The following is a 13849-nucleotide window of genomic DNA, read 5'->3' as shown; positions in this document are numbered from 1 at the left end:
TTGAGATGCCTAGACAGCTCTTCTACTTTCAGCTAAACAAGGCCACTTTGCAGCATTTGTATAATTGGGATAATTAAGCTTTCTGATTATTTGTGTAATTAATGCTGCATCTACGGTGCATAACAAATATGTAGCTTGAGTATGGTATAGCTGTGGATTTAGTAATACAAATTCAGATATTTTGTGGGGAAAAAACATATTTCAGACTATGAAGATTGAAAAAGGTTCTGTTAATTCGTTGTAACTATCAGTGAATTTCATTGAGAACAGTATTTAACTTTTTTTTTCCTTGACTGCATAAGATGATGCAGGAATTATAGTATTCATTCTGAAGCCAGTATACAAACCAGGTATGCTGTAATGAATTGCTGTGATTTATTGCATTTTAAATCAAAGTGATCTGTAAGTAAAATGCCATGATAAAAAAATAATGTTGAAGGTGACATTTTAATCTAGAGGCTTTTAGTACCATTCAGTGATTTAAAAACTAGTTCTCGTTACAAATGGAAACTTTCTGTTGAAAAGCAATAAAATGGAGATTGATATAAGGTAACACTATTCTTATGTGGTGCATAAAAATCTAAGGAATTTGTCAATTTAAGATACTATTTGAGATAAGAATCAGTGAAAATAAAACAGAACTGCGTAGATAGCGAAAGATGATCAGTACATTTTTTTAGGAGTAGAAAGGCAAATGTTCATGCCTCAGGGTGAAAGCCTTCTGCACCAGATGGGAAAATGATATCTATCCTCAGTGTATCCATTTTTCTGTCATTGCCCCATGTGGTGTTTCTTGAACTTTTCTGCTTAGAATTGTTATGAATTGACAGTGGTATTAAATTGATCTGTCCCTGATATTTCAGGAGTTCTTAGAAGAATAATTATCAGCTTTGGTGAGCAAGGCTTGTAGTATCCTGTCTGAAGCAGGGACTGTATTTTCCCTACAAGTCTCTAATAAAAGACTTCTTGGTTTTCAATGTTAAGATAAATGTAGCCTCACCTGCTGTATGTGCAGAAGGTAGATACATTATTATTATTTTAATTCTAAATACATTTTAGGAAAAACATAATAGCCTTTTCCAAAAGATATCCAAAGGCATATTTCCATTCATCTTATGCTCTTTATTGTATACTTCATTACCAACATTTTAAACCTTGTCCTGGTTCTAATGTCAGCACTTACAGAAAAGGTTATTGCTACGCATTTCTTCGGTAAATGTTTGTATTATTCAGTACCAGATTTAAGCTATTGAAACAGCACTATAGGCATTATTATGGCTATAGATTAGTTCCACCTCTAGAGATTTTGAGATCCTAGAATAGAAAGTTGTTATATAATATTATAAACCATTGTTATTGTAGTAATTTGCATTAAAGAGGACATACTGTAGTAGTTGAAAGATCTGTCTAGCTCAGTATTCTACTTCCAATAGAAGATCATAGAACAGTTTTGGTTGGAAGAGACCTTCAAGATCATCGGGTCCAACCTTTGTCCTAGCTCTATCAACACCACTGAACCATGTCCCTTAGTACAACATCTACCTGTCTCTTAAACACCTCCAGGGAGATGAGCAACAGTGCAAACATATGGCAATATTTTATATGTACTCTGAGACTTCCTGGTTTGAAATTCAAGACTAATTGAGACAGAGGTGGAAGTTCTATAAGGTTGTACTGGATTTTTATTCTATGAGTTTGTTTGATTGTAGTTTGAACCTGTGCAAACTTCTAGCATCACACCATTCTGAAGCAGTAAGTAGGTTTAAAATCTATGCTGTCTGTAAAATATTTTGTTTTGAGCTTGCTGCTTAATACTGTAATTTGGTACTTCCTTTACTGACAAATTTGTGTATTCCACTAAGCTATTTAACAATAATGTCTGGTTCCCGTTCTCAGAGTCACGGCTACCTATAACGACCGCTGTTGTATCACCGCTCAATTGTTACCTTTCCTTTGTAGTTCCATAGTCTAATTTATTAATTTCTTATAAATTGCCATTTCATACCTTTGATCGTTAAAGGTAATCAGCTTCAAGATTTTTATGTGAATGTATTAGGTTTATTTGGAAAGTTTTATAGAATATTAACCTAACCTATATATTTTTTTTCCTCTGTTTTTCAATAATTCAGAATTTGAAAGATTGCTTGTGGCTACTTAACAGAAGATTTATCATTTGTGAAGATGTCTGTTGTGCCTCCTTAGACATATATCAGTTCATTTTGCAACTGATAGCAAGAATTTAACTTTTTTATTGCTTGTGAAAACAATAGAACATCTTCACAAGAAAGACAGTACTTTCTTTAAAGATTTATTGCTGTTCTTATTTTTTTTTATATAAAATAACTCTTACACTTAATAGATTAAACCAAATCTGATCCTTTAACAGTTTTACTGCATGGTATAAGGCCATTTTGTTCTTTCTGGATGATCTTCTTTTCCGGATAATACCAATACATCATACTTCTGTGTTACAGCTTTTTTTTCCTTTTCTATTAGAATTTTTCTTTTAAGTTTAATGGTAATTTTTCATGGCCATTTTTTTTCCAGAACAAAAGTAATGTGGTGTGTGTGGTGGAAGAGTTTTTTAAGTGTAGGGGGAGGTTTTTTTGAGAAATAAACTGTGTTCTTCTACCAGAAAGATGATCATTATGTTGGCTTCCCCACAATTTTGTACTGTTTTTATTTTCTTGCAGGACTGATGCCAAATAATGCCTTCATCTGTCTATTTAGAATAAGATTGGATATCATATTTTCCTGGGGGGCCAACAGCTTTAAAGATTTCATATTCACTGTTAGCAGTGGGATGAGTTAACTATTTTGAAACAGTAAAATGTTGAACTTTATATCTATTGGACACAATGGCTTCAGAGACTGCTGGGAATCTTGATCCAATTAGCCATTTGTCTGGGCTGTTTCTTTGAATAAAAACGCTACTACCTATCTTCAAAGAGGTATTTTGTTACCAACTTACTTTACTTCTTGCCTTAGGAAGTCAGTCAGATAAAGCGTACTGATGGATCAGTTAATAAAAACGAAACTTGAAATAAAACCCACAGTAAAGCACAGAAGGTAGGAAAGGGAGAAAGATAACAGAAATAATCTCATGTGGAAAGACTAAACTGACTATACCTGTAGTGTACTGGACAGGTATTTGCCTAGACTGTTATAAAAATCACTGAAAATGGAGATTTCATGGTCCACTTTAGGCAATATCTGGCAGTATTTCCCACTCATTTCCAATTGAAAGATTTTCCTATTGTCTAACATAACCCAAGATTTCCCCTGCTAGAGTTTAAGTCCATCCTTTCTCTTCTAAAATGTGATGTGCATTGGATCTTTACTTTTCTAGTAGCTTTATACATATTCACAAATTATTACATTCTGCTTTGGTTATTCCCTCTCCCTGCCCTTGGCAAAACAATTCCATTCTTTCAGTCTTTCTGTGTACTCAGCTTGTTTGTTTTCTGGTAAACTCTCATTTGAGCCATATCTGTCTTGAAGTTTGGTGCCAATTACTGGGTTTTATACCAAGTGAGACTTTACTAGAACTGAATAGAAGCGAAAGAATCAGTCTACCTGCTTAACATACAACTCTCCTATTTATGCACCTGAGTAAAGCATTTACTTTTTCTGCACCAGTATGAGATTTGCTGTTATCCCAGATTCTTTTCTACAGAATTTCCATCTATCCAGTTTTCCATCTAGTGCTTGCGTAATGAATTATTCTTAATTAAGTGTAGTACGCTGCATGCATCATTATTGGATTTCGTCCCATTTGTTTCAGATCATTACTGCAGTTGTTCAAGAGCTTAAATTCTAGTCCTTTCCTCATGAGTACTTGTCAACCCATCCTTCTTCCCAGAGTCAAATCTTTAGCCTGCTTGATATCTCCAGATTGGACTAAAGTAGTTTTATGCTGTTTTCCAAGTTGCAAATGAAAATATTGAATAGTATACAATCTAGGCCTTTGCAGTTTGATTTGTGGGCAGCTGATAGTTAGGCTTACTGTTCTTCCTCGAGTTTTGTGCTCCACCTAGCAGTACCTTTTTCCTCGACTACCTTCTCCTTGCTTCCTTATGAGAGAGAACGTGACCAAAGTCTTACTGAAGTTAAAATATCTAATATTTTTCCTTTGTCACAGTATCTTCTACCTGTCAAAGAAATAGAAAAAAATTGACCTAGAGGAGTTTATGGTGACTGTTGCTTGCTATTTTGCCAGCTAATAGATTGCTTGTCATTTTTATGTAGAATCATTACAGATGTTTCCTTGTTTATCTCCATGTGGAAAATAGTTTTCATATCCTGCAAAAAATCCTGAGGCTTGAAACTAATCATATAAATGTAAAGACATTTATTTTTGTTTTAATGAAAGCGAAGAAGTATTATGGCAAAAAAAGCACTGCAAAACCTCCGTAACACCCCTGTAACCTTGTGTGCTATTGATTCATCAGGGGAAGACCAAATACAACCCAAAGAGTGACTGTGAAGGTAGTTTGAGGTAGTTTGTTCTTTTCTTTCTTTTTGTGGGAGAAGAGAGGGAAAACATGTAAATCTGAAAACATTCCCACATAAAATTTGGTTTTGACAAATCTGATTTTTCTACATTCAGGATGAATTAGGAGTGAGACTATGTATTAAATAATGTAAAATGTGTTTCAGGAACTATTAAAGGCCATAAAATTTTTAAAAACTCAACAGATCTGAACATTTAAAATAATAATAAAAAGTGTTCAATATGGAAATGAATAGTAAGAATGCCATGACAAAACTTTGCTGCTTCTATCTAGAAATGCTCTGTGAGAAAAGAAAGAAGTATATCTTCAAGAGTTGGTTAAACGTGTGGTAGATGAGGACAATGCTGTTATGCTTTGTTACTGCATGCATGCCACATGATGCAATCACAAGTTAAAAATAAAATTTCCTATTAAAAATAAATAAATCCAGGAATTATCTTAGTCCCAAATCAATGAATTAAGCATGAATGTTACTTCCTTCAGTGCTGAGTGGGATCAACAACTGAAACAAAACTACTGTCATTTTAGATCACTTACAGAGGTCTCTCAAAGTATATTTCAGCTTTCTGTAACTGTAGTAAATGTCTTGAGTATGATACATAAGAATGACTGCACATCCACTCCAAGTTAATCCTGCTTGATTATTTTCTTTTATGAGGTATTTTCACCTATTGTCATGGGTGAGACAGCCTGTGATGGATCAGGATACTCAGGTTTATTGAAGAACCAGAAAGTTCAGAGCTCTCATCCTATTTATTGATTTCACACACTCCACATTGCTCCACAATATATTTAGAAGGTCTCAAACTCCCTCCCTGGCAGGGAGGTTGCTACTTGTCTGAGAAGATCAGGCAAAAGTTGTGTCAATTCATGCTGTGCCACTGCTTACAGTTACCAGTCCCAGATGTCACTCTTCAAAGTCCCTGGGCATCCGCTGGCACTTGTCTCTATGCATCCTTCTGATCTTCAGGATCTTCTCCCACTTCCAAGATCTTTCCTCCAGTTAGGAAGTTCAGATTCTTTCCAGTCCCCTGTTGTCTCTTCAAGATCACAGCTTCTTTTTGGGAATGCTTCTTTTAGGCCTCCCCTTCTTTCCATAACTCCAAGTCCCCAGTTTTCCCAATCTAAATAGTCGATGTGCAGAGGCATAACTTGTGATCAGCCTAACTGGTGCTTCTGTCTCATGCCTCTTCATAAATGGGAGAATTCAGTACATGCCACTTTAGTCTAGGTGTAACCAAAATTTGCAAACAGCCCCTAGGGGATGCAGCTAGCAAGCAGCAGGAATCTGACTCAGAATTCAGAAGTTCAATTTTGGACAATTTTCTCTCCCCCTTTCCCCCTGCAAAACAATACAGTTACCTGCTACCTGTTTAGCATTGACATTTTAGGTTATTTTTGGCCTACAACAGCCATAAGTCGGGTTTTCATGATGACAGTGGCTGAGAATCTTTACCTTAAAGATCCATTAGTGTTTTTTCTTTATTTTATTTTTCAAGAAGTATCAATACCAATGAAATTTAATACATTTATATGCTTAGAGGGAAATAACGTGAGTAAGGCTTCTGATTTCCATTGTTTATTTCTAGTAAAATTGAGTAATTATATTTAAAAACTTAATTATTGTAGAGTGGTTAGCTGGTAGATTTTCTGCTAGATTTGATGTAATTAGGAAGAATACGTGCTGTTTTCTGATTAATTTATTCACCAGTGTTTGAGTTAGGTAGGTCAATTGGTAGTAGAAGGATTAACTGGAAGACAACAAAAATCCTTATAAAAGTGTTTAATTAGTCAAAATGGGAAAATATTCCACTTCATGTTTGGGTCTTTTTTTTTTTTTTTTTTTTTTTTCTTCATGCTCTGATTAACATAGGCTATAAAGCTGTAGTTCAACAGCTTTTTAAGCAATAGTGATACCATATTTCATTTCCACTGGCACAGCCATTTATGTGGCTGCATGGTAAACTGGATTGCTGTGATCCAGATTAAAAAGTAAAGAAATGTTTTGCTCTTTCTTTTTAAGCCATCTTTTTTCCCGCACCCACTTTGCTGTCACACAAATTCTACTATCATGAAAGAAAGGATTAGTGGAGATAGAAGAAAGTACATAGATACCAGGGACAACTGATATTGCTTAAGTGCACTCAAGTAATATTCCCACCGGAAGACTAAAGGTAGCTAATGGTACACTTAAAGTAAGATTTAAAGTTAAAATAGGATAAACAATAAAGTTTACCTTTTGATTAAAGCATATGGTTTAATGGGTTGCCATAACCAGACTGAGCAAATCAATCTAGATGACTAATCAGAACAACAATTCAATATTGGACCTAATTTAAAAAGAAATTGAAGTAGTTATTCTTAAAAAGTTAAAAATAAAAATGTGATAATGGTGATTTAATACCAATATTGTATACTGAGAATGAGTCTGAGTTCTATTAATAAAAAAAAAAGTCAGAAAGAATATTGAATTTTATAGGTCCCAAGTATGATCAATAAAATGATGGATTTATATTAGAAAGATTAACTTTTTAGGAAGAAAGGAAGCTTTTAAAAATTTATTTTGCTATTTTTAATTTATTTTTGCAGTGACTACAATAAATATTTTTGAAGTAACTGCAAGGAGTTTACCAAGGAGTTAGGGTGAAATTAATGTCTGCTACTGTAGACATTTGTAAAATGGAGGTCTGAGTTTAGTTAAAATTAGTACTGTCCCAATTTATATGTTGAGGCCCATATTTACTGTGTTCTGTTCCCATCATAGGTAATAGAGAGATGTTATATATTCTTAGACTTCGTCTTTGGTACCTTGCCCTTCAGAATTACCAGAGACCACTAAACTTTGAGTTTTCTGCTTGAAAAGAGTTTCAATTGAACAATAGGAAAAAAATTAATTCTGACACAGTGAATTTTTTTCTTTGTAAATTTACAAATAAATGTTTTAATTTTGATTTGAAAACTTACAAAAATGAAATATTCATTCTAATAATCTTTCAAATACTGTTTTTGATTTTTTTAACTGAACATACATTTCATTAATATTTAGAGTAACATTTAAATTGATTTAGTTTTCTTTCTGTTCATATTAATGAAACAATGACAATAAAAGAAACATAATTAGAAGTCTAAATTGATTAGAAACTTTCTTCAGAAAAGGAGATTTTTTAGATAATAATTTGAAATAACTTTTTGGAATGTTCTCTAAGAAACTTGTTGTTTTCTGTAAATGGGAGGAGACAGTTTATCTCTCTCTTTTTAAGCTAGTTCTTTTATTTGAGCTCTTAGAGCTTATTTTTTAATAATGAAAATGGAACAAAATAGTACTTTAGGGCCTTCCAGAAGAAAAGAGACTTTAGGAACAGTGTATGAGAGAACATATTTTATATAATGATTCTTTTATAGTAAGCTTTCTATTTATCTTCTGATTTGGTGAAGAGGTTTTGTAGAGGAGAGAAGGGTAAGACGTTGGCCGAAGTCACACCTGTTTAGATCCAAGATCTTACTGTTGTGAAAGCCATCTTTTTGAATGTAGTTGGATGTATAAACAGACAGTGGTGGGAAGAGATTGAATAGTGGGATGAGGCAGAGCACTGCAGATAGAGGTGTGGACAGCAGCACCCATTGGCTTTCAAACTCATTGCCCTGTTGATCTTTTATTTCATTTGATATAATATTTGGAGTCACTTTGTAGTGTGAATAGGGAAAAATAAGAGATTTTCATCCAAACCTAAACATCACCACACTGAAGAAGTGGCAAACTAAAATCATTGTCAATGTCACAGAGTTAAGCTCAGGTGAATTTACATGCCTTTGTTGGTAAGCTTGTGCAGCATCTGCTCCTGTTCTTTTTTACTAGAACTCTATGAATATGCTGAAGTAACTGCAAATAGTTGATGTGAGGTGATAGACACTTGTTTTTCAGATGCTGAGGCATCTGTATTCTATAAATAAACAAAAGAATCATGAAAGACAGACGTTACTTGGAATATGGTACAGGAGTTCATTGTAGTTTCAATTATTTTTTAAAGTGTAATTAGTTATTAATATTCAATTACTTTCCCACTGAATGTTTTGTACTTTCTTTTTTCCACTGCAGCAGTGCATCTATCGTAGCGGTTAAAGAAATAGTCTCTAGCACCCTGTTTAAATGTATTTTGTTGGAGTAATATTGAATCTCTAGTGCTTGGTAAGTTAGACCAAACACCAGCTTTATTCCCACATTATTGTTCATGACCATGAAATTAAAAAATTAGTCTGAACTGACTGCTACTAAAAGCAGCAGGTTGTAAGGTTGTTTTAGGTGTATAGTATCTTTCTTGGTAACACAGTGAATCCTTCTGAGGCTCTCTATTTGGTGCTCATGCCACAAAGAAGGATCTTTCCCTATAGAGTATTTTTTTTTTTCTGTATGTCTACTTCCTTTATGTATCATGTCATAAGAAGTCCTGTACAGAATTGTCTTCTACATATTTCTTTTTGACCTGTAGTTCAAATGCAGTTTTGGATCACTAATGGAAGACTTAATTCCTCTGTAGCTTTTTTTTTTTTCCTTTCAAAATCAGCAAAAGATAATCCTAAAGCTGTACCAGCTACTTCCTCACAAAGTACTTGGTAACGAAGAATACTTTTGTTCTTGATATTTTCTGGAAATAGTACTTTTTTTTGGGGGGGGGGGTGGGTGGGGAGGTGAGGGAGTGCTAATTTGTAATTAAATAATTTTGGGGAGCTTCTTTCCAAATAGCATCAATATGCCAAACCGTTAATATGTTGTAGTGGTCCTGACTGGAAGATCATTGTACATAAAGGAGCTAAGTGATCCACTTAACAGTTAACTTGGGTAGGTGCAGGCCTGCGCTATGCAATGCATATCCCTTGGCTACAGGATAAACTTAGCCAAATAATTGTACTAGAAGACCTGCCTGTAGGCAGCTCCCACTTGGTACCAGTGACTACGCCACCAGTGTGTCCTTGTCTTTAACTGAAAATGCAGCATGAAGTTCTCACGTGAACATCCTTTTTTATCTGACAGTAGAAATGATTAGCAGAATTATTTCATCTTAACAAGATCCTAGAAGAGCTAACCCTCCCACAGACTGCACCTGGGCAGTGTGCTGCATCTTGGCTGGAGGTCAGTTCCAATGCTCCACAGCTTGGGGTTCCCAGTATCTGAAGGGATGTAAGGTTATTTAGAATAACCTCTTTTTCCCTATAGCATTAGCTCCAATAACTGACAGTGATACTTGAAGACGTCTTAGTGGGATCATAATAAACCAGCACACCCTGGTGCAAAGCATATGCACATAAAAACTATACTGCTGGCTATTCTTGAACAATCTTTGAAAATTCTGTAAGAATTTCACTCTATGACATATAAAGTCACAGTTTGATAAAATTCTCTTCTATGTTAGCTAGCTTATTTTATGAAAGCAAGTACTAAAAATTAGTCTCTACTGGAGTTAATTTTTATTTGAGATTATATTTTGAAATGTTTACTTTGTGTTAATATAGGATTCCACCTGAATGTGATTCCTATTTAATGATTTGCTGCATGGTTATTTTCTTCTATTTGGTTCTTGAATAGTTTATCTCTTAAATTTAGTCTGAAGAATAATAGAGCACCATAGAACAATTTTATAAATTTACAACTACTCTGTTTGGTGTAAAAGAGGTGTTCCACAACCAAATTTATACCTGTAGCTGACAATAGCTACTTATTTGCAACTTTGATTTAACTGTACTTCTTGGGGGACCAATTGAAGTTAATTGAGCTGACGTTGATAAATTATGATCTGACATTAGCAATGTCATCTCTAGCTACTTTCTCCCTGTCACTAATTACGATTTTGCAATCACAACATCAAAAAAAAAAAAAAAAAGTAGGTGGGCAGAGGCAATTGAGGAGGTATAAACTCAAGTAAAATAAGTGCTAGTAAAAGAAAACCATTTTGAAGATTCATAGGGTCAACACTACATGGAGTGGTTACCACTGTTTCAGTTTAAGTTCAGGAATGTTTTTTTCCACTTTGACTGCTTTTTGGATTTGTGGCCTGGCTTTTGGACAGTAACTTGCTTGGTTACATCAAGTCAGCTGACATCCAAAGGTACTTAGGAGTGAATAAGGTTACCTTAAATATACAACAGCCTACCTTCTTAGTCAGTGTGGTTTTGATAGTTGTTGTTCATAGGGTACAAAACATACCCAAAATTACTGTCTCAAGTTTAAACCCTTAGTAACACTGATTGAAGTGTTACATCTATAGCATAGTGTCGTCTAATTTGTGAAGGCAAAAGATTTGGGATTCTTGACTACTAAATGAGACTATTGTATTCCAAATTCAGAGTATATCCTTTTCTCTTTCTTGAACTTTCATTTAGTTTATGGTATTCTTTCTGTAAAGGTGGAGACCTTTACATATGATTTCTGCACCTGCTTTCATGTGTTTGGTCTTGTAGAATGAAGCTCTTCATAAGGACAGACTTGAAATAAATGCCTGAAATCTGTAACCTGTAAAAACATTTTATGCTTCATTCTTTTAAATTATTTCTGTGTCAAGTACTGGTGTCTCAAAACTCTTTTGCTGATAATAGTGGACTGTTCTGAATATTGTTATATTAGCATCATAACAGTTCAGTGTTACAAAGATTCTTCTAATCTTTTAGTGGTAATATTTTTGAAAGAAAATAACATTTCTTTATATCATAACAATGAGATATTTATGTGCTCATAATATGAAGGAGATTTTTGATCGTCTCAGATTCTGTAGCATATAGGTTGGGTTTTTTTCAGCTTGGGAAGTTTCAAACTTGGTAAACAACACACTTTCTGGATGTATAGTGAAATAAAAGCTATGTAATTTGTCCTGTATGAGGAAACATGATCGCAGTCTATCTGAAAACCTTACCGGTGGCTGAAGTCCAAAGTGTTCCCTAAATTTAGAAGCTAGGACCTGAGACAGTAACAAAAAGAAAAGAAAATTAAGCAATAGGTATTTTTGCAAAAGAAGTTGGAAGAAACTGCAAATAACAGAGCAGAGACGGCATGACTCATTGAACATTTGTTACCAGATTGCTCTCCTTAAAAAAGGATCAGCTTCTATGTGTTCATGCTTCACAAAGTTGATATTATCTGGAGAGCAAAGTACCCATAATTTAGTATAGACAGTGATTTAAAACATTTAGTTATTTGTATGTTAGTAACGCTTTTAGAGCATATCTCAGGTTGAGACTTTTCAAATGACTTATTCTTCCTATGGTTTATTATGATGCTTAAGAACAAAAGTCCATTGTTTAAATGCTATGTTAAGTATTTCAGATACGGAATGCTTCAAATAAGAAATACTAATAAATATAATATATTTACTTTCTTAATAATCAGTTTTATTTTAAATAAAAGCATTAGAAATATAAAAAATAATCTAACCTTGTGAGGCATAGGCCTTTACAACAAAACTGTAGTAGTGATCTGTGCTGCAGGAACTGAGCTGTTAGCTTTGATTTCCATTGCATTTGTGCCAAATCATTTAATACGACCTTAAAGAAAATCAGTAACCTTTTCCTTCTTATGTGCTTAAATGTTACAACTTTAAAGGATTCATGCATATTTTTGCATCTTTCAGTAGCCCTATGAATGCTACACCTATAAAAATAATTCACATCTTTAGGTTCCTAATTTGTGAGGTTGAGTTTACCTTATCTGTTTTCCCTTCCATTGTGATGAATACTCTTACATGCTGTATCAGAGTGTATGAATAATAGTTACAATATTCTAAGTGAGATTTTTTGTGTTTTTAGCAATGGCTCTGGAAGAGAATTATGCCTCGAAATTTCTATATGTGAATGGATGTTTCTTTTTTTCTATTCTGTTCTCTACTCAGTCAATTCAAATAGTCATCATATCTATCTAGAATAAAATTAAGCATCTCACGGAGAAGAGTCTAATTTATCTTGCTCCGTTTTTACATCAGGTGAAGTACCACCAATGAGATGGATTGTAAATTTTGATCAAGATCTTCTAGATGGTCTGGTATTGGCAGCACAGCTGGCAGCTTATTGTCCATATTTGGTAAGGACTTTTCTTAATATTGTGCAGGTTTCATAGAGCTTATTAATGTGAGTGGGTTTATTCAGGCCTTATTTTCCTTTGGAACTTTTGGCTTATGTGGTTTTTAAAAAGAAAACCCACCCAACATTTAGCAAGTCTAGAGTGATTATTTCAGTATTAATTTGTCTTTTCTCTGGGTATATTCTTAAGAGGGAATTTGAATTCAAAATTTAGATCTTATGGATTGCTGCAAGAGTGAAAATACAAACATAGTAATTTTGCTTAGTGGAAGATCAAGAGTTTGATTTCTCTGTCTTCCCTAGATTGCAACTCACTTTGTAAGGATGTATACTAATCCAAGAACTCCTGAACAGTTTCTGCACAACTGTTTGATACTTGTGGATGCTATGCATGCTGTCAGTCTGGCTATAGACATAAAGGTAAATGATTTTATACTAGAAGTTCTTATATACTTTTAAATAATTTTTATTTTTATGATAGTAATTGTATATCAAATTACGGTGAGGTTTTAGTGAAACAGTTTTGTTTCACAATGTGCTACTGTATGATGGAAACCAAAATACTGCTTCATATAAATACACTTAATTGCAAGTAATTTCCATAATTTATTGCTTTGTAAAATCTCGTCTATAAAAACTAGCTGAACATAAGATTAATTCAGTTCTGATTCTAGCACTGTAATTCACACAATGAAAACCCGGGTGGAATTTATTAACAACATTCTAAGAAAAAAAATGTATTTAAGAACAAACATCATACACTTAAATGTAAAAAGGAGTATTAAAAATTTGCTATGAATATCTGATGACACTTAGGTGCATCTATCTAATCACGAAGGCCCGCAAAGTTTCTGTCACAGGTTTGATGCAGACAGAAGTCAGTAGCTTTGGTCTGCTGGTGAGAGTAGCACTGTAAGCAGCCAGCTTCTGACGTCCTTTTTTGGGAAGAATATGATGTTGTTGATAATAGTTTCTTCTTCAATCTAGGATCCACTTGGGATCATTGGTATATGTTTAGTAACATGCTTTGCATCTCTCTCTTTTTTTCATTGGCCCACAGCTCCAAATTTTCTATATATGGTGCCCTTTACATATTATTTCTTTGTTCCTTTTGTTCCCCTGAAACGGATTTTCTCCTGCTCCCAGTCTGCCCTTCTTTAACTGGCCATTTGTGAGTTCGTTATAGCTGTGGGTTCTGGTAGTACCAGATTAGTCACAGAGGCCTGATCAATTTAAAAAGCTGCTGTCACAGCTAAACCAAGTAAAGTAAAACT

At 34.1% G+C, this 13849-nt stretch overlaps 1 protein-coding gene across 1 annotated transcript in view; it reads left to right on the top strand.

The window, feature by feature from the left end:
* CFAP47 (cilia and flagella associated protein 47) overlaps nucleotides 1-13849 on the top strand; it is a 345415-nt gene that overhangs the window by 97863 nt on the left and 233703 nt on the right. The window contains exons 34-35 of the mRNA XM_086482089.1: nucleotides 12479-12576; nucleotides 12879-12995. Coding sequence (XP_086338215.1) covers nucleotides 12479-12576; nucleotides 12879-12995 — 215 coding nt within the window. The remainder of the gene's footprint in view (nucleotides 1-12478; nucleotides 12577-12878; nucleotides 12996-13849) is intronic.

Source organism: Leptosomus discolor, chromosome 1 (assembly GCF_034619465.1).
Source record: "Leptosomus discolor isolate bLepDis1 chromosome 1, bLepDis1.hap2, whole genome shotgun sequence".
Classification (NCBI taxonomy): domain Eukaryota; kingdom Metazoa; phylum Chordata; class Aves; order Leptosomiformes; family Leptosomidae; genus Leptosomus; species Leptosomus discolor.
This window is presented reverse-complemented; position numbering and strand designations above follow the sequence as displayed.